Genomic DNA, 26,179 nt, shown 5'->3' with positions numbered 1-26,179 from the left:
CACTTCACTAGATATCTGAGGTGATAAATAACCACCGGTGGCCAAGATAACTATGGAGAACAAGTTCCTGGTAGTCTACATGATTAGGGTATTCAGGATGACTCATTTTCCTTGCCACGAGAAAGAAATTAGGCATTTTGGTATCCAACCCAGTGAAAAGATGGAACTGTTTGATCACATCGTGACTCTGCATTACTATAATACCAACAGAGAACCCTGCTGCACACAGCAGAGAGTACCGCAAAGAGTAAAGAGAAGATCCGTGTCTCTAAAGGTTACAATCCCAGGACAAGAGAAAGTACAGGGATACAGAAAGACATGGAGTATTTCATTAATATGGAAACAAAATGAGTGACCACAACAAATTTGCCCTGAGCACAACAGTAGCCAAACAGTACTCTGTCTTTTTATCACAGCAAAAGAGATTTTCTTAGAGTGATTGAAAAAAAGGAGATAAGATAAAATACTTGTAGAGAGCTTCTCTCAAGCATGAGGGGAAGTATGTGCTGGTACTAACATGCAGCAGTAAAAAAAAAAACAAAATGCAGTTCCAGAATGCTTTCTGTGTTAAGTGTTAAAAATATTTTTTTCTTTTTACAGATACATCCTAACACAATTGTTACCTGTACTAAAGAGGTACTTACTGCTGCCTCTGAATCAGCCACAAACTGGAATAGAGTACATAAACCTAACTCTCAAACTCCTCTCTAACCGCTGTGCAACAAATGTAAAATAAAATTTAAAAAAAAGAAAAAAATGGCAACATCATAGTGGTGGGATATTGCTGGAGAATACAGAGGAAAGAAGGAATTCTGCTGAACTGTTGGACTGATTTTGTTTGTAATGATTTTTCAGGCTAATCATTTTTGGTTCTGGCTTTTATCGTCATCTGTAGGATGTCAGAGGAATATGAAGTCAGGTGTAAACGATCTGGCTTCAGGATACCCTGATTTGTAATGCTCAGGACTTGTATTAAGGATCACTTGCTTCAGTTATAGCTCAAATACAGGCTGACCATCAAAAGCTCCTGAGATATTTACTATCCCAAGAACTGCCATTGCTAGCTTGAATTAATTTTTATTTTATTTATCTCAGATAGGATAAGATTTAGTGGAGGCTCACAGGCAGTTTCAAACCCCAGCTATATATCTGCAGTGATGAGATGGATAGCACTTCAATTGTCAAGCTACTCCTCTTGCACAGCTCCCAAATAGGACAGGTGGAGAAAGAAAACATTTGAGAACTGGATGTAATCACCGCAGCTGTCCCCAGATCCTTTCAGGTCAGCGCCCCCTGTCTTTCTGTTCTTCCAGCTGGCTTCAAAGATCTTTTTGCTGCAAAATTACTAAACTGACAGGCAGACAAGCTGGAAGAGAGAGGAAAACAGCTGTATTTTGGTTGCATGCAATTCCAACAGCTGTCTTAGGCACTGCAGGAAATGGCAACACACGGAGGTCTGCACATGATCGTGTTGTCCTCATCATACATCATGTGATGCCACAATCTCTACAGCAACATATTGTTTTCAAAATTTCTGGCATATTAATTGGGAAAACACAAATCAGAGGCTTAGTCCAGCTTTACCATTTTGTATGTATTTTTTCATAAATAACCCTTTCCACCTGCACTGGAGGTTGTTTTATTGATTTCTAATAGGACTGGAAATGTGCAGACCAGAGGCATACAGCACAGAAATTTGCTTCAGTGAGTTACATTTGTTATTCACGATGCCACTGAAAAAAACATTAAAACCTATGAACACGTTTAACTATAGCCTACAGACATAAACAGAAATTTAAAGAGAAAATAAAAGGAAGATACCCTGACTTATCTTTGTAGCTAATTATGCATTTCTGCATTCTGTTTTTTTCTGTATTGAGTAACTGGCTTTGGATTTGTAATGAAAAGGACAAAAGGTTTATGGTATGCTCTGTAGTTAAGGGCTCTACATATTCTCCGTTGTAATACTTTACTCTTGGAGCAGTAGGCTTTGTTAAAGGACAGTAAGTATGGAACAACGTCACTGAGGTTAGCAGAGTTAAACTGATGTGCAAATGCAGCCCTTCTGTGCTGACAATAAAAATTAATTTCAGTTCTAAACCTGGTTTCCATGATCACCAACCAGCGGCAAGAATTTAGAGGAATTTTCTCTTTACTAATTTCCAAGGAACTCTTTTCTTACATTTTCAGTCCACACAAGTAGAAACCACTTCGAGTGCTAATTTTGTATTAAAGTTTTGCTCATTAAAAGGCAGGCCAAGCTCAAAAGCAGCATGCAGCTGCAGTGATAAAAAACACCCTGCAGCCTCTGCTCTGGTCTTGAGAGAGCAAACAGGAATCTGTTTTTTCAAAACCCTTTCTCTATGTAAAACAGTGTTTCAGGGGCTTCATACCAGAAAAACTGAAATTTCATCTAGCATTCAGCTGTGGACTCTCTGTTCCCAAAGGCAGCTTCTGTCCTACAAATGCTAAACCCATCTCTTCTTACTCCACCTGTGCAGTATGAGCAAGCAAAAAGTTTTTTCCTTTTCAAGCTATCCCATCATTGTTAGTCAACTGTCACCCAGAAAAATGTAATACCTTTATATCTGGGGCACATTCAGAGCTTGCAAAAGCATTGCAGAAGAGCAAGGGTACACTGATATAATGCAGGCTACATTCTGACTCTCTTGTGACAGTCTCTAAGGACACCGAGAAATGAAAAGGTCTTTGTGCCTGTACCACCTCCACTTTATAAAGCACACAACAGTACATGACATGTTACTCCCACTTCCACTTTTCACAGTGGAGCCTAATTTTTTATCCTCCTATTTGCTACAAACCACTAAGGTGTTCTCTATTAAAAAAGCATTCAGACTTTGCAGCTTTTCACTCTGTAGTTCCCAAGGGCCTAGGCTGCGACTCTTGGGCTGTTATTCTGTCCGAATGTAGAATACAGTGACTTTAAATTGCTAAAATTCCCTCTCTTCTGCTACAGAACAAGCAAAGGTGACAAATTGTTCTAAATGCTCTGTAAATTACAGAGAAGGGTATGCTAAGTGTGGCTGTGCTAGTTAAAGCAGAACTTCTCTTGATCACGTTTACCGCCAGATGTAGTGGAGCTCAATCAGGGATTGCCTGCTGCAGTGACACGCTCTACCTTGTGTGGGCACATCCTGGATTTGCCCCTTTCAGACTATTAACTTTAATACTCAGATATTCCTGTTGGGTTTGGTACTTGACTCTCAGGAAATTGGTATAGGGAAATTTTGGACAAAACCATGATCTTGGAGAAAAAACTTTAGGAATGGCTTTCCGTCACTAGTTTGGCACGCTTGAGTGCATGAATACTGAATACTGTAATCTTTGGAGAAAATGCAAAATCCATACAAAGCAGGAGCAGATTTCTGACTGGTTTAAAAGTCAGAATCAAGAGTACGGCAACATATTCTCCATGTTCCCATGAGAGAATTTTTAACAAATAGGTTCAATATTTCTAGTCAACCAGCAAAGTTAGTCTCGGTCTCCCCTGAGCCAGACAAGACTAAAATACACTTACTGTGAAAGATGTCTCTCTTCAGAAGAACTTCCCAGACCTCCCTGTTTAATTTGAAGTATCAAATTAGTAGTGCAATTAAAAAAAAAAAGGGAGCCATCACTAAACTACTATTTAAGAAGTCATTCTAGGCTGCTGTTCATCTTCTGGAGAATACTGTTATTCACTACTAATGAAAAATAGTACGTTACCATTAGGATCTCTATTATATGCATATCATATGCCTTTCTCTGGAGGACAAAGATCTGACTGCCTATAACTAGTCTTGAGAATTAGCTAGAATTAACGACTGAGTTAAAGTAAATCCTTCTCAAGGAGTTTCTCACCGAGGGCATTCATTTGGCAAAGTCATACTAAAGAAGTCTATATAAACACCCTTGTACCATTCCCAGAATAAAACAGTGCACCCTGAGTGTTTAATGAATAGTACTATTAATAATTACTAACAGTGGAGACAGAACACAATGTATTATCCCAGTTTTAGTCACAAATAAGTCTAGTGTCAAAAGCCTGGTCATAGTGTATTAATTACCAACCGTAAAGAGATTAGTTGCTTTCTCTGTAATTATCTGTCTACAGCATCTAGGCTAGAAAACCAGCTACACATCCAGCAATAACTAAAACAGACAATAAATAATATATTATTTATTATATCACCATGTAGCTAGGCTGCTCTAATTCATAAAAAGTTGTGAAGTCAATTTGTTTTCTAAGATACTGTTTTTAAATTGAGTTATATTGTCAAATCTCTGCATTAACATAAAACAATAGTCGATGTATCAAAGTGGGGTTTTAGTTAATTGAAGATTCTACAACAATGTTAATACATATTGAAGGCATGAATATATCTGGGTCCGGAATAAAAAGCTGTATAAGCTACTATATCAGCCATTATGTATAAAGGGTAAAATGACATTGTTCTACAATAAGTAATGTACCTGTTTATAAACTTATTCAACATATGCCTCTGAAAGTTTGTGAAAGCATGATAAGTAATGGCCTAAAATTGAAACGGTCAAGTTTGCTAAGTACAATAAACCTATTACAATCGATTCTCACACAGGCTCTTTACAATTGTAACAATAATTTGGCAAAGCAGGGAATGCTTATTCAAATAGAAGAACTAGCATTTTTAATATCTCTATGTAGCTCAACAGCTTTTTATTTCTAATAACAGTAAATCAGCATCTTCTCTATTTTTCCCAGGTGGAACACTTTGGTCGCAGTAAGGTTATGTTGTTCATTTGAATCTGCAGGGCAACACAAACAAAAAAATCTTATTCATGTTTCTATGACAAAATAATTTAACTCTGACAAATTAATGTAAAATGTATATTTTTCTTAATATATAAAATCCTTTCTTTTCAAACAGTACTGCAAGGTGGGAAAGAAAAGGTAATTACCACATAACTGCATGACAGTAATTTATTAGAGATATTACTGCTGTATTGTGATACTATATGTAGTTTCCCTGACAGGAAAATTTCCTTCCCAGGAAATAAAATTATGTACATATATAGACTTGCAATGAGCATGTAGGGTTGACTAAATAGAGCAGCCTTCCACTTCTTCTTCCATGGGGCATACTGTATTCCTATTTGGAGACCACTGGTGTAGAAATCATGCTGGAGGAGCAAGAACTCAAAACAAACATACAGATTTTTTCCCATCTCCTGCCCTGATCTTACAGACTTGCTTAGTGACCTAAGGAAGGTCTATTCCAGTTCGAGGGTGGTGCCTTTAGAGGTTTAGCATTTCTGTGGGTTTCTGTGTTACCCTCCAGGTTTCATCCTGTTGTATTAAAAAAAAAAATAAAATTCAGGAAGAGGTGAGGAGAGGAAGGCACGGCTAGGATGTTCATGGGATTCAGCGAGCTTCTCCGGCTGTTTGCAGCTCAGATGGTAGCACCTCAAGGCTGCCTACATATCAGGAAAAGGAGAACAGGCAGCCTGTAGCTACAAAATGTGGAGGGGATGCCAAAGCAAGCTCTTCCCCTGGTACTGAAGCAAGAATGGGGCATGGGACAAATTCTCTGCCACTCAGTCTCCCTGCTACTCATGCAGGGCTATCCAAAAATCGAGGCTTTGACCAACATAGACACTTTGGACACTTTACCAGATGTAGTACCCCAGAGAATGCACAGAAAAGGCAGGATTAGCATAGACAACAGCAAACAATACAGATTATCTCTAGCTACTTCTCTAACAGATTTTGGGTCATATTTATTAATGTATTGTTTCCTGTAGCACTGAGGGATAAATTACTTTGTTAGGTGGTTCATGTGCCTTTACAGATTCTCATGTGTTAGAACTTGTCTCTCATCCAAAATGTTTTGCCAATGTATTTTTTTTTTTAATGTTATTTGTTTGGCAGTACAAGAGAAAACAACCCTCTACCAAACTGAAATACCGTTTTCACAAACTTGCTTAATTAGCAAGTATCCTAACAGGCTGGAAATGTCTCCGTGTGTGTGAGAGGAAGAAGGTTACAAATGGAATTTCATTAAGTCCTAGTTCATGCTTTTGTAGCTCTACATTTGGAAGGGAAAAGTGAGCTATACAAGATTTCCAGAGGCAAGAAAGACACAGGTTTTTAATATAAAAGTCTGCTCTTACAGGAACAAAAAGAAAAACCTTTCTAGAGTTCATATAAATTCACTTAGCCATTCACATCATTGATGAACTATCACTGTATATGGAGAGGGAGAAAAAGATTTTCCAATAACATGAATGGTAATAGGCACATTTGGCTCATGATAACTCTATCTACTTATACCATCTGGACTGTTGCATCTTTTCTTCTTCTTCAGTTACTAAACTTACAAATAAAGGATTTTATTTGCTAATGCTTTGTTCCAAACAGACAAATCTAATATATTTTAATAAGGTAGGACAATTTAGATCTGTTACAAACGTGAAAAAAGAACCGATATCTTTTATATATAAATTAACAGGGTTTCTTTTCCCAGAGATCATATACAAAATGAAGGAAAATAAATGCTGAATGGGTTTAACAAATATCCATAATATCTCAAACATTGTCACAGGATCTCGAAACAGTGTACTCTTTTCAGCAGATTCTGAGATGACCAAAAGTGTCTTTACAATTAAAGAAACCACACAGACGCTCGCTTCCATAGGTTGGTAAACGGAAACAAACTTCTTAGAATGATCCAGGGTTTAAACTAAGATAGCACATCTCTGAGTGTCAAAGACAATAAATCTTAAACATTACCAGTCCCTTTCTGAAAAATCAGATCCAAAAGGCACTGAGACACACCCCATGCAAACCAGATCGGAACAATGTAAGAAAACAGTCCTTTTCACTTACCACCACCAGTTGCAGGCTACGTTCCCTTGGCCAAGACCTAATTAAGGAGTCCATTGTAAAATATTCACTGCAGAAATGACTGCTCTGGTGTGAAAAGGCTACTGCCCTTAGAGCTGCTTGTTCACACACTTCTGCAGAAGGTTACCACCAGCATGGGAGAACTGGCAGGGCAGCAGATCTGAGCTCCCCACACCTCCCTCAGTACAAAGTCAGAGCAATTACCGTCAGCTCTGTAGCACACGACAGAAGAAAACTCCAGCCTTCCAAGTTTTTGAAACAAAATCGCAAGAAACGCAACTTAAGGTACAGCAACCAAACAACATTATTTTTAATATCAAGAAAAAAAATAATTTCCGTGCTGGGTGAGCCAAGCCTTTATTGCTAAACCAGCTGAAATTAAAGCAGGTGGCAAACTGCTATGCTCTGTAACCAATGAAAGCACAAAAATCAGTTTCACAATTATTTCTTAGCATTCCAGTTGTAGCAAGCAGGAGATTCAGAAAAGTTTATTTTCATTAAAAACTTTATTTTTCATTGCAGTTCACAGTTTATACATGGCAAGACGAACCCTCGCCATGTGGACATTCAGAACACTGTGCTGGGGAGACAAGGGTCTTTGTTATAAGAGCATTGCTCGGTGCTGTGTTGTGGAACTTCCTTAGTTTTAAAAGCGTACTCTCTGTAAATGTTAATTGACTGATATTTACACTGAATTGACTGAATTTACATATTAACTTATATTTATTAGAAAACAAGCTAAGCATCCAAAAAACATTAACATTCATATCTTGCATGTTATCTAATGGTCAGAGATGCTGTAAGATTTGCCACTTGAATCATGCCCAATCAGCAAAGTCCCGTTTTTTTTTTTAATTTACACAGAGCCTAAATTATTCTTTAAGGCCTGTTCTATTCGTTTTATGTACAGCCAGGTTACAACAGACTAACATAAGAAAAAAATGCAAAATTATGCATTCCATCCTGCATTTCTTCTGAATCTCATGTACACCTATATAAGCAAAACAGAAGATACAAAATTAAAGTTAATGTGTTTTCTTAAAACCAATAAAGAAAACCCATAGTCTGGTTTAGATCTGCTTCTCGTCAGCCTATCCTGTCTGAACAATCATCGGTATTCAGATTGTGCTATTTATCAGCTCTTCTCCATGCCTGCGCTTATATTCAGAGCCATCTCTATTTGAAATGTAGAAAGTCACAGTGATACCAGTTTCAGTTGCATTCCCACGTTAGTCACAGCTCCGGCACAGGCAGCCACTGTACAGCATGACATTCAGGAAAGCACTCCAGCAGGATTCCTGGGTAAAATATCATATGGCGTCTGGTGTGACTTGACTTAAAGAGGAAGTTAAGAATCCTTTTCACAGAGCAAATATCTGGCAGGAGGTTTATGCTTATTAAAAATTGCTATATTTTTCTGCATTGTTTTCTGGATGTGGTTATTAGAATACAGCAATTAAAAGCCTCTCCTGCCTCTCCTCAAAACAGTAATTTTTATTTGCTCTTGTCATCTACCAAATAATTAAGTGATAGATAAGCTGCAGGGTTTTTTGGTACATCTGACACAGAAAAAAAAAAATAAAACCAAAAAACCAACAAATGACTGGTGAACACTGCTTGGAAAAAAACGACCTGAAGAGGGTCTGCAAATTCTACAAGTCAGTGTGAACAAGTATCAGCTGGACCTGAGTAAAACAAAATGCTTCTGGGGGACATGTTCGCAACTTTTGAAACTGCAGTGCCTTTAAATTTAGGGCTAAGAACATCATTTGACGATTGTTGAGTTTTGGCATTCATTCATGCTGGTTGGTATCTTCATGACAGACACCTTTAAAACACCATCGTTTCAAGAAGAATGAAAGCTCAAATGAAATACACTTCTCATGCAAGAAAACCCAACCAAACAAAAAACCATACAGGAACTGTAGAGGTTCTGGTTCTTCAAAAGATAAGGCACTGACAAAAATTTCTTAGGTAAAAGGCTGCATAAGAATTTCTTGCCATTTACAAATGTGTTGTAGTCCAGAAATGGTCCATTCCTAGGCTCAGTAAGGTAGACCCTGAAATTTTAAGGACTGATCCCTCAAAGCTACATTGTTACCATAAACAAGTGTGATTCATTCTTGAGGCCATATGGCACATTAGGAGAAGTGAAAAACAGTCTGGGCAGATAAAGGCAGAAGACGTTGCTTGTTCCAGCATCTTTCGATAACAGAAGTGCCATTCATCTTTGTGTCTTTGAAGAGATGCGATGGTAACTCTGGACTGTAGTTTCTGTGGAACTCATGCACACATATAAAATGCTATTAGCATTGATCATCGACAGGGTGGAGAAAAAATGGTGTATGGCTAGTCTAAGCCAAGAGCTTCTCAAGGACTGGGATCCAAAGTCACAGCTACTTAATGTTTTCAATAACAGCTATCTCTTCTCCTGCACAGTGCGGTGTCAAACCATTCATGTAAATGCTGTCCGTCTTTGTTAGAGCTGGCAAGATGTCCTTCTCACTGGTGAGATGGTTGACTGACAGGGTTCTCTTGCAGGGAGTCAGGTCTTGATTGTGGTTGACGGCGAGTTCTGCAGAGAGCTTCCTTTTGATAGAGGTAGCCCGCTGGAACTTGTCATAGATCTCCACACTCAGGCGCCTTCGAGTTTCTTTGAACTCTGCAGTGACGTTGGCTGTCCACTCCGCAGCATGGGCTCTGAATTCCCCTACCTGCAGCAAAAATGAAAAAAAAAAAATAATTAAAAAACCAAACCAAACAAACAAAAAGCATTATGGGGTCGAGGGCTTTAAAGGCCGTTTAGGCTCAAGAGCCTAGTGAGAGAGCAGTGTGGCTTTGGGCTGGCAAAGACCCGCTGCTGGCACAGATTTCTCATGCTGCAGACTTACTCTCTTACTGATAGCGACTAAACAAGAAGAAATGTTGCACTAGGTAAGAGTTAACAATAATTCTAAAAACACAATAAAAATCTTTTCTGCTAAATTTTCTTTAATTATAGGCAGTCAACAATACGGGGAAGCTACAGAGCCCTGACAGCTGCACAGTACCCAGCTGGTCAGGGGATGCTGAAATCCCAGCAATCCAGGCTGTACTGTGTATTGTTACAAGGGTGCAGGGTTATTTATGATCACTTTTACTGTCTCTGGAAAGATCCCTGGGAGACTTGGCAAAGAATTTTCTAAAATTAGACAGAAAAGCTTTTGAAAGGAAAACGTCAGCTGCTTGTATTATCTTTTTTTGTGCTTGCTCAAACGTAGCACCAATACTGCAGCAGTTTCAGTCGTGTCAGCAACATGTCTGCTTACCACCCTGACTCTGCCAAAGTGACATACTAAAAAGCAGCACGAAGACAATTGCAGAGTGGGACTCCGGGAGCTGTTACCGATCACACCCAAAGGAAATGCAGCCTGCCGGTCACCGCAGGCGGCTGCTGTACAGTTACCATGTAGCTGGAGGGGGGTATTTCCCCTGCTATGCCCAGATCTCCAGTCAGGTTGGCTGCAAGGTGGTAGATGTACCATCACCACCATTTCATGAACATATGTATAGCCCCTGCTGCTCCCTCGGTTCCTGTGCTCTAACTCTATATGTCTTTATATTGACAGCTTTGGAAAAGGCTGATCCACTTTCACTAAAAACTACCCTAATTTTTACCCCTTAAGATTGTTTCCACCATTTCAGTGTTTCAGTACTAGGAAAGCTGGAGCATCCCATAAGCCCAAGCTCTGAGGGTAGGGCTGAGGAGGGGGAGGAAGGCAGCTGCTGGCACAGAATCCCCAGTTATCCTTATTTTTTCCCAGATATGGCATAAGGTAGACTGAGGAGCTTACTTTAGGTAATAGTCTGAGGTTAACTATGGCCTTGTAATTTATAAGCCATTTATAGTTTTGCTTTTGTACTTCAACCAAAACACTCTTACAATATTAAATAAATCATCCAGATAGTTTAGGAAGGCACCTTTTGAGGAGATTATCACATTATAATCACAAAGGAAACAGACTGTTTCTCTTAAAATCTCTTTTTTTAGACAGTTTAACAGTTGGAAGGTATAGCACAGGGAAGATAGACTGCTGATATAATTCTAAAGCAAAGCATTTCAGAAGAATTAACCCACTTAAATAAATTAGTCTAATTGGTACTGCTCAGTCCCGACTTTCAATCATTGGCAAGCAAGCTTGGATTTGGTGAGTATAGAAATTTAAAAAAAAAAGTTAACACAGAGAAATATAGGGGGTAAATCATCAGAGAAAAGTCGCCACAGGCTTATTCATGCTTTTCAGTGCAGTGGAAAACAGGCATATAATGAAGGTAAAAAATAATCAGCTGACCCAGGAGTGACAGAGTTTCAGGAAAACTTTCCCCGTTCAGAAACAGAACAAAAAAATCTTTTCACCCAGGGCTCATTTTATTACATTTGTCTCAGCTTCAGTGAATTACACAGGTGACTAATGTGGACCCATTATGTGTATTTTCTAAAACAAAGATTATCATCTGTAATACATAGAGGACTTGCCCAGCTGAATGATTATTAGTATTTAAATTGTGCAATTAGGATCAGACACACTGCACTTCAGATCTAAAAATGAAATCCTTAATGCTGAAACATTTCAGCTGCTACGATATTTTTATTTGTAGTAAACAAGTAATAAAAATATGACAGGCAGTTTCTGTGCACACCCCAGGGCAACTTTGTCCTTCTCCAAAGTCTTACTAAAGGCAGGCTACTCAGATTCTGGAGCATGCTTCTGTCCAGGGGAGCAAAGAGCCAGTATACTGTTTCCTGTTTTACCCTATGGATTTGTACCCCTCACCAGCTGTGTAAGCATTTGCCAGACTAGTTATTTTGTTGAGGCATGCATCTCCAGGGCATTGCACATGGTCATAATTCAAGGGATGTTATCAGACTGGTAGCTTTAAAATTGTGTCTTGGCAACCTACAGAAAGCTACAAGTATCTTGAACTTTCTCCCCATATGCTTTTTAACTTCCATTTGCTAGCAGTTTCAGTTCCCACTTCTGTCGTGTTTTCCCAGGAAAGAAAAAACAGCTGGCCATCCTTGTGATGAAAGCAAGACTATGTAACCCCTAGGATAGGCTCAGAATTCCCTCACCCGCCCACCTCACCACATGCTGGTGACGGACCTGTCTTGCACAGGGCAAGCTGCTATATTCTAACTCTTGTGCATGTAAGTTATTCAGGAGAATTTTAAAATTGCAGTTGTTATGATATCTGATTACTAAATTTTAATTAGATTTCTTTTGGGAAACAAGTTTATGCAGGTAGCTGAAGAACATAATTAAATAATGCCTTTGGAGATGGGTTCATGTTCCAGTTAAGGTGATGTGGAACATGAACATGGTGGACTCAATCCTATCTTCGTATAGACCAGAATTATGCTGCTGCTTGGCACAATTTCAGTTTTATTAAAATCATAGAAAAATGCAGCGCTATGGCTAAGCAGAATTGAAATGCATTAGTAGTAAAACAGAGGTAATTGGCACAGCATGAGAAACTAGATGTTCAGTGCTGTGTGAACTATGCATGCCCCAGATTACTGCTTTCAGCCCCTAGCTTTTGTGTGAACTGAAATGCACTCAAAAATGTTACCTTTTCAGAATAAAACTCTTAATTCCATAGCACTAATGGACTCAAGCACAAAAGGTTATGGTAAAAGAAATGTGCAGTTTTTAACTGCCAGTGTACCTAAGCAACTTGCTTTTATGATTTGATCCCACTTTTATCCATAGGGGCATTTCTGTATACGTTCAGGTTCCTTCTGTCCTTAGGGTATGACATTTTATCGTATTGCATTACAGCGCCTCTTCATCTGGGGGCTGACAGCCACAAAATGTCTTATGCAAAGTGATTGAAAAGCCAGTTGCCTGTGCTGCTCAAAAAAAAAACTTCACATACCTACCTACTGTAACAATTGTTTACTTTTCTCCAATTCTCTTGCCTCATTACAGCTCACAGCTCTGTAGACTCTGCAGCTGTCATAGTTGGGGGCAATGTGACATGAGGACAAGTCTTCTTAGTCACAGAAATTATTGACAACTAAGTACTTACATAAGGCTGAATGACACAAAATATTTCAAAAGTAATAGGAAAAACATGTCACAGTGATAGCACCTGACTCAGCCATACAATAAGCAGCACTAATCTGGTGATGCTGCTCACTCCTAACCTTCGGGGAATAGAGATACCACCAGTAATGGGGACACAGTGCCTTGCCCAGCTCCAGGATTTACTTCCTCCACATCAAAATCCAAATTAGACTGCAAGGCATTGGACATATTTCACAAGGAGCATCAACTCTAACCTTTTAACACTGTACTTTGAACATCAACAGCTAGTGACTTTATTAGGTATTTATGAAGCAATACCCTCCCTACCTTATGAGTCCAGGGAAGACAGGTCTCAATGACAAATTCTCAAGAAATATGGTAATGGTAACACAATTAAATATTCCACACAGCACACTTCACCACAAAAAACTAGATACTTTTCTATCAAATAAACAGCCAATTCCTTGCACAGGCTGCCTGACCTCCAGCTACCACTGCAGATGGGCCTGGATATCCCATACATTCTGCATCATACCTGACAGCCCCATGGGAATATCTCGAATACCATAGGTCATCTCTAACAGCACCTCTAAATGTCTATGTTAAGGTGTCTCTGTCTACCCGTGGTGGAAATGTCACATTTACTCTATTAGGATGTAATGAGGAAGAGCCTCTGTACAATTTGCAAGTCTGTCTACTCATTCCTGTTAAAGTCACTTTTTATTTTTCAGGGGTTTGGCTCTTCGTTTTTAACAATACATCAAACAAATACTGCATGATCAAGCAGCTCCCAGGCTGTGCACATGCGTTATCACCAATATCATTTAAAGACAGACATACTGAATTTGACAGAACTAGGAAAAAAAACATTCCTTCACCTATTCCTGCCAAAACCCATCTAAATTAATAATGACCCAGAACTGGCTCCCAGCCAATATCACTGGTGAGACCAAAACTCTCTACTCATTTTCATCGCCACCATGTTTTAGCTTTCTCGCTGTGTAGCTGAGCTCTGCACTTGGATAGAGGCCAACAGCATAACTGAGAATGTAAGTGTGTCCAAGGTGATGCTACTGTTAAAAATTTAAAAAAAAAAAAAAAAAAAAAAAGACATTTGAAGGTACTGAAGCACTTGCTTCATTCTCCAGTACATTCACTCTAATTCCTTATACTTGTCAGGAGTTTGGGGATCTTTCTGGACACTCTGCTCACAACAGATTTCCAAATATTTGTACAAACAAAACTGCCCACCATGCAGGAAGACCACTGATCCTATTAAGTGTGGTCTGGACAGCACAAGCTACGTAGCCATAACCTTTACATGAGTAATCTGTACTTTGAATTAAGCCACATCTCTGGTCTAACAGAAAAAACCCACAAGCCTAAGTAAGGGTGTCTCTAAATAGACCAAAATGAATACACATTTGTCTAACTTAACTTTGCTTTAGTTTCACTTCTCTCTCTCAGGGGGATTCTTGAAAAATCCCAACAGTACAGTATAACCAGTTAATCTACTTACAGAGCGGGAAGAAAGATATCCTGCTTGGATGGAACTCAGATGTATGACACGAAAGCTATGATATACTTGGGAGGAGCTAAACCACTAAGTACCAAATAAGAAAAAAATTAACATTATACATGCTATGCAAGAAAATGAAAATGAAAATATATATTTCTAAATAATGTGTGTAGCTTTTTCTTTCATAGCTGTACTTTGTTGTTTCTTTTGGCATATAGGGCTCATACATTTTACAATGGCCATGTTAGCGCAAGCCAAAAAAATTAATTAAATAGCAAGTAGATGAGCTGGAGATATCCATCTGATAGCGTTTTAGGAAAAAGAAAAAAAGTGTCCTTCCTTACAGATATTCTTAATGCTCTAGATGTTCTTCAGTATATAATTTCTAACATTTATTCCTCATGTGTTCTCCAAAGTTTCACAGCTTCATTTTTTCCTTTCCAATGTACTTACTCTGTTACTTAAAAATAACTTAAAAATATGCTACTCAGAGACAAAACTAGAAAGAGCATGTACATGTCACATTACCCAGGCAGCAGAGTACTTAACATTTTGTCTTAGCTTTCAAGAAACTCATCCAGTGTTCGCAGAAATTGCTCTCAAAGTCCCATTTGAAAATAAAAATTAAAAAAAAAAAGGAGGTATGGAGAGAGTTGATGGGTTTAACAAGGCAGCTGCTGGGTGGGTTGATTCCTTGTGTGGGTAGGAGGGTTTGTCTAGCTGCCATGTCACTTTTCTGCAGTTTTGGGCAAGCACACACCACCTCTTCCCACCTGAGCTACTGCTGGCCACAAATTTATGTTCAGTACATCAGTTGTCTATAGGCTAGAAAGAAAAGACTGGAGTGCAAAAGAGAAAAAGACAAGTTTCACAGACATTTGTTTTGAAGCCTATGCATTTTCAGTACATTAAAGGAATCTCATTTAAAGTTTAACTAAATAAATTCCCATCCCAATTATCTGGCTTTTAGTATTTCTGTAATTATAGCATTCTTAATAAGTACCCAAACCCCATTGTGCTCTAATCTGTGGACAGGTATTTAGGGAAGATGGTGCTCTACTTGTCTTTAAAGGTAACAGGAAACAGTAGCAAAATGCAGTGTAGAAATACCACAGGTACTAACGAGATACCTATGCTGAGCTTTCCCAGGCATTTCACCACTATTGTCTATTCCTTCATTCTAACACGACCCTAGCAGAGAACTCTTCTAACACCAGGTCTTTAAGCTACCAGGCTTAAAGACATTCAAAATGAATGACACAATTGAAGCAGTAAGTGATCTCTTTTTTGGTTCCCCTGACTGGTATAGATGTCCGTCTGTTTTTCAGGCAAATATTAGAGGGGAAATGATTCTATTTTGTGAAATTGCCATCTTCTGGAGTAACATTTAAATTACAGAGTTGTATTTTTGTAGCAATGGTGGTCAGAAACATTTTGGGAACAATGCTCTCCCACTGGAAATTGGATTATTCAGTCCTGTAATAAGTGATGTTTGTGCCTTCATTCTGGTGAGCAATGATTGTTTGGTTTCACCCACATAAATTCCATGAGCACATCTGATGCCTTAGATGAAATAAACCACATTCTCCAATGGGAATGCAGAGAGCCCATGAATTGTGATTATTTTTTTGTGGAGGAACATCTATGGTGGCAACTGTGGGAATATGTTTTGTGGCAATGTGACAGATGGCGGATGCAGAAATGGCCCTTTTGCTCTATCATGGTCTGATTCAACAAAATAAAAACAGATAGCCCACAAAATTGAAAAAAAAAGTCTACAAAATCAGAACCAGATATACTAACGGTCACATTTATTTTAGTTTATCTGTTTTGTTTAGGTTTTGTTTTTTCTTTTCCCCAGAAATTTGAACAATTCTATGTCAGATACCTCCTCAGAACTATTATTGAATATTACCCATCAGAAACCTCTTTGCATAGAGCTGAATGTGTGTGTGTCTCAATACTGTACAAGTTATTGGCCTGATTATCTCAGTGTCTAGTGTTCTGCTTCATTAATAACTTCCAAAGATAAAAAAAAGATGCTGACATTTTCCTATCAAAATCAGCTGTTCTGTTTAGTTGTTTCATCTACCTCAGAGAGCCATTTAGCCCCTCTTTCAAACTGATGAGAATGAATTACATCCACAAGTATTAGCCATAAGAAACTATTTAGATTTACATAAAGCCCTACCAGCTGAGCCTAAGGTGATTCAGGAGAACAGCATTCTGTCATCACTATACAGCCAATGACTTTGCCATGTCCAGAAATAGCAAGCATTTTAAGAATTATACTAGAAGCATAATGAAATACAAGCCACAGGCAGTTGAAAGACTGTCTCAACTTTCTACCACAGGAAAGAGATGACGACTGTTTCATAAACCCATTGGACTTTTTAAGCTTATAAAGATATGCTAAAGAAAATATTAAAAAAAGAACTTTTAATTTTGACTTGGTACTGAGTAGGGAATGGCTATTGTAACTACATGGTCAAGTCCCAGCAAAAAATCATTTGTTTCTTAACTTTCTAATGACAATATCTGGAGTAATATTTGTGTGAAATATTAAAGCTCCACTTTGGTTGTTTAAACACTAGTATTACAGCTGCACTCGCCCCTTGTAAAGGAAAACATTCCATAGTTTCTTCAGTCCTTTTTATCCATGACTGCAAAGCAGTTTCCTCACTGTCAACACAACTTCTTGAAGATGCAAGGGTATTCTGCTGGACTGGCTTTGTCTGGGGACTCATCCAAAAGACAGCTATCAAATGCATACACACTCAGTATTGCTAAAATGTTTTGGCATCTTTGCCTAACAATATCCAAGCACTGAGATCAGTTTCAAAAAAGTAAAGTTTTCAGGAATGTTAATCATGAAGATGTGGGCTGAACAGATTCCAGATTAAATATCACTCTGTCAATAGAGTTAAATCACAGATATGTTTGTCACAGTGACATAAAGGATCAATTACATCTTGTCTCCAGAGATCAAGATTTCCTAATGTAAACCATGATAATGTACATTCAAGGAATCTTCATGGGTAATTAACTCCAAGAAATGCCACTGCTATAACCGAGCTCTCTTTAATCAGTTTCTCTTATCATGAAGTGTAAGTCACTTGCTCTAGTTCTATTTTTGCAAAGTCAATAGCTCTCGCCATCACTACGTGGTTGTATGCAGCCTGCACTGGAGGCATTTCCATCTCCTCTGAACCATCCAGTGAGGGAAGGGAGAGCACTGTGGGAGAACAGGACCGGGCATAGGGTCTGGCAGGCGAGGCACCGAGAGTGCCCCCCTGCCTTCGCAAGCACAGCATGCCTCGCTAGTTCATGGAAGTGTATGTAGGCAGCGCGTCTTTTGTACCTGGTACCACAGCAGCATCACTTTGGGACCTGGTACTTAATATGCAATAACAAACAGCTGTCTCTAAAGGGCTTTAATATGCCCAGCTAAGAGGTGTGATATAGATATAAACCACACTAAAATGATAACAGTGTGGATGGTACCTTTGTGTGTGTGTTGAATCTGAAGTTAAGCAGGCATCACATGGCCAAAGGACACAAAGCTATGAGGAAAGACATCTCAAAAAATTGTCAAAAACCATCAGCAGATTAGTTTTCCTGGGACTCTCAGAACAACACATTCTTTCATATTCATTACTGCACATAGTACTACAGTGTACTTGTAAAAGTGTGATCGATATAGAAACTCAGTATTACAGACTGTTGCTAGGGCAGGACCGAGAACACCACCAGGTTGACTTACAATCTCTTGAGAAGGGAAGAGGTCAAACTGCGTTCAAAATCAGATCAGCCATTTCTACCTTCTCCTTACAACAATACCACTCTTTATACATCTCCAAGATGTTATGGAGGGACTGTACTCCCATCTTTCAGTTTTGGATTTGTTTTTTGGTTGGTTGGGTTTTTTTGTTTTTGGTGGGGTTTTTTTTGTTCTGTTGCTAGTCAAATTTGACTGGAGACCTATGGATATATTTACTGTAGAAAGATTTTATATTTTTCACCATCTCATTGAAATTATTAGAAACAATCACATTTTTGAATGTGGCTATTCCTTCTCAAATACACTTTTCTGTCCATCTTGGATGGACTGGAAAAAACTCTTCATGCTAGGTGGACTGATCTCAGACGGTTCTTTTGCCATTTTTGTAGCTCTCTGCATTCTTTCCAAGTTTAGGCCACAGATCTAGGGACTGTATTCTGATAATATATCTTTTAATAACATCTGCAGCAGTAGCACCACTTTCCTACAGAAATCCAGTGATCCCCTGTTTGCCCATCCTGGAATTGTGTCATCCCTATTAAGCGCTGCCTTGCAAAAGGACTTCACATGCAACTGCTTTCACACCACGACTGTGTCTCACAAATATTTCTGATCCAGTGCTGCCTAGGAACAGATTTCCATCAAGTCAGTCTACCTACCCATTGAACTTGTGAATATAATATTCTTAAAAATAGTGCTTTTTTTAAAAAAATTTTTTGTAAGAAAAAGCCCAAATAGTTGTTTCTTTAACAGAAGCAGATCTGTGTCGCTTAAAACAATGCACAATGGATCAGCAATTGGCTCACGCCTTTGTAAAAAGCCTCTGAACACCAGACTGAAGGATATTCTTATCACCTTCATTTCTAGGTGAACAGATTTTGTTTCTTAAAACAGAGAGAGCCAGATTAAGAGCTCACCACCACTGAAAGAACTTCTTCCTCCTCCTTGATCACACACCCTCACTGAATAGCCTCTGAGGCCTATCTGTTTGCCTGGGATGCCAGTTCAACTCACCGAAACCTTGCAAAATGGTTTCTCACTTGAGTCCACTCTTTTTTACATCTTTTCATGCATACAGCCTACACTTGAGGTCCCTCCTTGGGGGGATATGAGAGATGAGTTCAAGGTCTCTTTAGTCTGGGACCCTTATGCTGGGTAAGCACCTTTAGCCTGAAGCTAGTAAAATGGAAAGACAACAAATATAGGGAGTGCGATAATCTCCATGGCATCATCATGACAAACCTAATTCTGTTTTGACAAACATGAGTGACAGCTCTGCCACGGGTGCCAAGAAAATTAAATTGAATGATGATTCAAATGGGTCGAATTTGTTTAATTTGTTTATAAATATCAAAGATAAAAATTGCCGCTTGAATTTCCACAAGAATTAAATGTGATATTTCTCATGAAATCTTAGGCTTGGTCTTTAAAGCTGGGATCTATATTGTTCAATTCAAAAGAAAGACACCCAGCATGAAAAATCACTTGTCCAAACTGAGCTGATGTCTAACATGAGTCAGTCACCTGGACTCTTGATATACAGTGAAGAGAATGGTCTCTGCCCAGATGCAATTCATCTCATATGGTAGATGCCTTAAAAATTCAAATGGATCATGCTAGAAACACCTATTTCCTTCCCCTGACTACAAAGGAAATGTAGATGACTAGGTCAGATGTTGATATCTACACTGGAGATGAAACCCATCTTCATTGACTTGAATGGAGTCTGGACTAGAGCTTAACAACGAGACTATTGTGAGGCCAAGGGACATAATCACTTAATTTTAAAAACAGGAATTTGAAATGTATAGCTCAAGAGACCAAGATTCCTGGTTGGGTAGGCATTTTTCCTGGAAATGCTGAAATTCAGAAGTAAATACTGCATACTGAAGTAAAAGTAAAATATGACAAGGAAAAAAATCCTGCTGGAGTTTTACCTTTCAAAAAGACTAAAATCAGAAGACTTTAGAAGTGCTCTGAGTAATCAGAGTATAGAGAATAATGAAGAGGAGGGAATTTAAGGCAAGCTAGTACAGCTGAAGCTGAACTTCAGAGACAGATCGCCTACTTAAGATTACAGCACACAGCATGTTCCAGTGACTTTCTGACACTTCATCTATCTTACTGTATGAACTGCTTCCAGCAGCAGATCTATCCTTCTAAAACTCCCACTTCTGTCTCTACTTGTCTTTCACTTCCCTCCCCATTTGATGCATTCAAAACTCTCAAGAGTATTTCAGGAGACAAAAGCCACCTGAGCAACTGACAGACATTCTGGTTATGTGGATTTTAATATCCAAAAACAGCATTATTGTGCAACAGTGCATATCTGATCAGATTTTTTTAATCTCAGTTCCACTTGTATATGGCAAACTTTCCTGGAAGTATCCTGAAAAAAGAAAAGTTTTATTCTGTTGAAATATTATTACTGCAAAGTCTTACGTAAACTGCTTTTAAGAACAATGCAACTGCATTAAGAAAAATGTGAACAGGACTACAGATACTAGGTGATATTGTCAGCAAGTCGACTTCGTGGAATATGGAGGTTTTCTTTCACAATAGTGTCCCTAAATATGCTATGATAAACTATTTTTTACTTTAGACTACAGGAAAAAGCAAAAAAATATATTATTACAGCTGCCTATCAAAAAAGGTATCAAATACCTCAGCTGTTACATAGTTTTGGTTGTTGAGGGGAAGTAAAGAGAGGGCCTTTTCAACACTTGCAATCCCTCTGTCTTCATCCTGGACTCTGGTACAATTCACTGGACTTGGCTGCTATCGGCCCTCTGTCTTAGACCACTGAAATCAACACAACCGATGGGTTGGACTTGATGATCTTAAGGGTCTTTTCCAACCTTAATGATTCCATGATTCTATGATCGCTACTGAATGATCTGCTCCCTCCTGTACCTACAACACGGTAGGCTACTACTATTTTTTAAATTAAAAATATTACACAAATCCCACACAAAATCTTGTTTACTTGTAGGTGTTGATACCCATAGTAAGTTTCATGAAGGAAGATTTTCGTTGTCTTATATTACCTAGGAAATACGTTAAACTGTTAGAGTTTTCAGAGTGCATTAATTATGGTCCTATAGATTTTATCATAGCCTCTGTATTTCAGTATATTTCAGTATATAACATTGTTTCTAATTTCAAAGGCTACCTTTAGGTATAATGAGCTACTTCTCCAAGGTCTGACAGAATGTTTCCTTAAAAGGCAGTCAAAAAACGTACTTAGAACTAGGATTTTCCATTGCACTCATTTCTATTTGAACTCCAGATATGCTCCTCCGCTATAATCTGCATCCACAAAAGTTGGAACAGAACATCGTAAATTTAGGTTTAACTGAAAAAACAGACAATACAAGGAATTCAGAGTCTCCTCTGGCTTCTGCTGACATAGAGGAGACTTGATGATTACATTTCCACTAAACTCCCTCAGCTTCTTCACTCAAATTTTCCTAGGCAGATAGTAAGCATGAGCTAAGAGCAGCAGTTTTTAATCATAAAATGCTAATTGTAAAGTGAATATCTGTACAGTGCTTCTGTTCAAACACAGCAAATCCTATACCAAATGCAATATTTTTATATAACTTTCTTCCTACAAAGTATCATTAGGATAGAATACGGAAATAATTTTTCATATTTTCTAACTAGCACACAACTTGTGCTATGCCATAGTTCAGTTCTCAGACTGGTCTCTGTCATTTTTAAAACTAGCACTTTTAAACAGCTAAAATATTTTCTCTCTGTTATGAATTCTCAGACATGCCTGAGCAATGGGTTAAGAAGTAGGGGGAGGGAGACTTCTGAACATCAGAGATATGATTAATTGAACAAGTGGTACCAATTATGTTATGTCTGTCTTTAATCAAACCTAACGCGCGAGACACTTTGTATACAGCAAAATCCTGAATACCTGCATCAGCCAAGAGAATTTGGATATATCTGAAGAATGAGGTTTTCTTTTCTGTAGACAAAATGATTATGCTTGTTTAGGCTACAAAGGTGAGAAAGAATAGAAAGATGAAATAGGGCATACGTTCCTGGTGCCTGAGAAAATAGTCTGGCATAGAATTGTGCTGCATAACCTGGCAAATGGAGTTTTACTTGATAGATATAAGAATGTATTTAATGTGTTAAAGGAATCCATGAGTTTGTTAAATTCATATTTCTTCAAATCTTTTCCAAAATCAGTCTATATTGAATAGCTTGAGTATAAAATAAAAACAAGATACTATAAATTCAAATACTATTAATATATTATCATCATTACAATAACATGGATAATGAGACACTTTAAACAAGGTTAAACCCTCAGTGTGCTATGTACAATTATACAGACAAGAGAGCATCTTATCCAGAGATCTTACTGTCTGGATAAGAGAGGAGAGTATGAGAAAAGTGAGATCAAAGACCAGATTAATTCTAGGAAGTAGTGTGAAGAACTAGACTATGTCACCAGCGTCTAAGGAAATGCAGCAAAACCAAGTCTGAGCAAGGTATTTTTGCAGTCCCAAGTCATAGTGCTTCAGTCATATCACATTTTTTCAAGAATCCAGAAACAAGTAACCCAGGGAAACTAAATGCAGTTTAGGAAATGCTCCAAGTTGAGAACATTTAGACACTAGGAGAGTGCACAGTGGAAACACCACATGTGCTTGCCCAGCTCTTTCTTCTTCCTAGTTCAGAGTGAAAAAATGGGCTAGGTCAACCTAATTCTGAAGTTCGAAATAATGATGAAAAAAAAATGCAGGTTAATGGCATTCAAAGTGATGTATTGGTTTCCCTGCAGTCAGTGTAAATCGTGCAGGTTGGGTATTAAAGACACCCTCAATGCTTTTCCAGAAAACAAAATGGTGATTCTGCAAACTGTTGAACTTGTAAATGGGAACACTTGTGTGAGACCTGCTGCTCCATATCTGTGAAGGACACTAGTAAACCTTGTTGTGTAAGTTATAAATACCCTTTCAAATCTACATCACAGGGGCAGAAGGTGATACTCTTTAAAAGGAACTGATCAAATAAATATTGTCCTCTGCTTCAGAGCTAAGTGTTTATGAAATGTCTGGTAAGAGTGTACTTAGAACAGACCTGCCACAATGCTGTCTCTAACTGTAAAGAGCAATGAGCATAGCAAGGGTAATGAAAAAGGGCTGCCCACCCCACATGCCTCACAAAGTGGGCTTAACCCTGCCCAAGCACTCAGCTCGCCTCCTCCTGCCTGCTGTCACCATCACTGCTGCCTTCTGGTCAGAAAGCAGCAGGGACCCTGAGGGTCTGCAGTGAGTGAAGGTGTACGGGGGGGTAAGCTACCCTCTACAGCAAAGTCTTTGGGAATTCAAGGATTACATCTAAGTGTTGACGTCGAGCCCTACAGCTAGGAAGACAATTTAAAACAATATAAGTAGTAGGCCACTGCGCAGTAACCAACATATTCATTCCATCAGAAAGGAATTAGAGTTTTTATATTTAAGTAACACAAATGACCCGATGCATACAGAAGAATTTAAGTTAAATTAGGGGGAAATAATATGTTACTTAGACCAAAATTAATTTATTTCTCAAACTTCTAGTAAAACCTGAACTGCACTAGCTGCAATCAAAGGAAACTTTATTTACCCTCTAACATTTTCAAAACCGGGACATTTTCTTAAAAGACAAAATTTAAAGTAAAATATTGTAGCATCATTGGAATAATAAATACACATTTACAAGTAAAAATATACCTGAATTGAAAACAAAGCACCTGACTACAAATAACTAGGCATGCCACTGAAGATATTATGGTAAAATACACCCATGCATATTTAAATAATTCATTCCAATACCTTGCATGATATGAAACATTTATTCTCTTAGCACTATAAAATGATCAGAGATATCTTGAATATAACCATTTAGTGATTTAGTATTTTTTTACATGCCTGTGTCCCATATAGAAACTATCAAAGCTAAATGATTTTTGCCTCAAAAATTAAGGACTACATACTGCTGTCTAGAATAATCCTTTTAGAGAATTTTTTCCTTTAAATCTGATGCAGTTGTGCATATACACTGAATTTAACAATACATTTAATCTCATTTTATATGCAGCCGTGTAAAAATCACTCTATGTTCAACTGGAGTGCTACTAAGTTTGCTGTAGCTTGAGCTGCAGCATATACTTCATACATCAACAGTTATGACCTATGCCCTAAGAGCAAAACAGCTATAAGCTCACCTGACTTCTAATCAAGGCTTTTAAAAATTAGTATTTCTTCCCCTTTCAAAATGTTCTTACCTCTTCCTTTGTCTTTTTTGATATGACTCTTAGCCAGTCTCCAATCATGCTGAGGACAGCTGCAAAGTAAGCAAGCCCAACAAGGATCCAGAACCACACCACTGGCTTATAAAAATCTAGGTACTCAATATCTGATCCCCCTGAAAAACAATACAGTTAAAATTAAAGCAGACTTAATAGTTATAGGTGCAAAAGTATTTTCAACTTAGTTCTTTTCCTAAAAAAAAAAAAGTTAAATTTCTTACAACTTCTATTTTCTTACCCATGCAAAAATTCATAGCAAAGCATTTTGTTGTATTTGAATAAATGATGATCTAAATTCATCCACTCTTGAAAATGGTTTGGAGTATGCAAATTTTAGACAATAATTGCTAATCATTCATAATAATTAAAGAGTGAACACAGAAAAACTGATTCAACTTCTGATATATCATTATTTAAGGTAGAGGTCATTGAGGATAGTTTGAATGAAAGGACTTCCCAGCTGCTGCAAATAACAACGCTGTACCAAATTTCAATATTGCCCTGGAATACATAATGTGTTCATATCCCGAGAAAGCTGACTTTGAAACACATCTCAATCCTTATATGAATCCTTTAGCCCTAGTAAAGAAAAATAGCACCTGCAGTAACAAGTATCCCTGTTGGGTATGCAAACATTATCTCCATTTTGCAGAGGAGGAAACCAGGGGGCAGGGACTTGAGCTGAACTGATCATACTCAATAAAAAAGGTGGATAAAATAGGTGTCAGCTGAAGGCAGCTTTTTTGACTCCCACTGCCGTAAGCACTGGTCATTTCCTTCCTTCCCACGCTAGAGTAAAAAATGATACATTTCAGAGGTGTCTGTAATGGAGCTTTCAGGTACAATACAGCTATAGAGAACAGACGCTTAATTTCCACAAAAAAATGTTACGTTCACCCAGAGCTCATGACAACACAAAATAACTCACATTCCATATCTTTCAGTACAACAAAACAAAAGCCTTAAACTTGCAGTTCAGCTGTGTTATGACAAATAAAATCGAGCTCCTAATTTGTGTTGCTGCAAGTAGAAGTTTGATATGTGTATCTCCCCACAAGTGAAGAGACTCTACGGTAAAACATTTTCAGGCACATTAAAGTAGTCCGTACGGGTACATGCTTTATGTATCTGAATCCTGTACTAAAACAGTCAAAGTAATATTGGCCCCAAAATATCAATATCTTGTTACAGTAACAAGATTAACTCTCATGAAGAAAAATGTTTTTTCGTAGCTGTAATTAGCTAATCATCACAGAGATTATATGCAAATAAAGAATTTTACTGATGGTTTTCTTTGTATGGAAGCCCTCACAGGCAGAAATTTTGTTATTCTTATGTCAATAAGCCTTTTCATCAATAAAATGCGTTGAGCTGTAGTGGTTTACTCAACTATCCAAGAGGTGAATCCACATTGCAAAAATAGATATACTTCAAAACCTGCATGATCACAAGTGAGGTAGAAGACAGGGCTCTGTCTGGAACAGAAGACAGCCAACCACCAAATGGTAGAGTTTGTCACAGCCCAAGGCAAACAAAATACCAGAAACTAAGTGATTTGTTAACATCATCCAGCTCATGTCTATTCAGTTAAACAGGATTTTAGGGATGATTC

At 38.1% G+C, this 26,179-nt stretch overlaps 1 protein-coding gene across 1 annotated transcript in view; it reads right to left on the bottom strand.

Annotated features, from left to right (window-relative positions):
* Positions 1-7,277: 7,277 nt before the first annotated feature.
* Positions 7,278-26,179, bottom strand: part of KCNK2 (potassium two pore domain channel subfamily K member 2) — an 81,210-nt gene continuing 62,308 nt past the window's right edge. Inside the window, exons 6-7 of the mRNA XM_064445473.1 lie at positions 24,544-24,683; positions 7,278-9,597 (exon numbers count right to left, since the gene is read on the bottom strand). Of these exons, the coding sequence (XP_064301543.1) occupies positions 9,280-9,597; positions 24,544-24,683 (458 nt within the window). The 3' untranslated portion in view covers positions 7,278-9,279. The remainder of the gene's footprint in view (positions 9,598-24,543; positions 24,684-26,179) is intronic.

This window comes from Phalacrocorax carbo, chromosome 3 (genome assembly GCF_963921805.1).
Source record: "Phalacrocorax carbo chromosome 3, bPhaCar2.1, whole genome shotgun sequence".
Classification (NCBI taxonomy): Eukaryota; Metazoa; Chordata; class Aves; order Suliformes; family Phalacrocoracidae; genus Phalacrocorax; species Phalacrocorax carbo.
The sequence above is the reverse complement of the archived record's forward strand: the minus strand, read 5'-3'. Positions and strand labels throughout refer to the sequence as shown.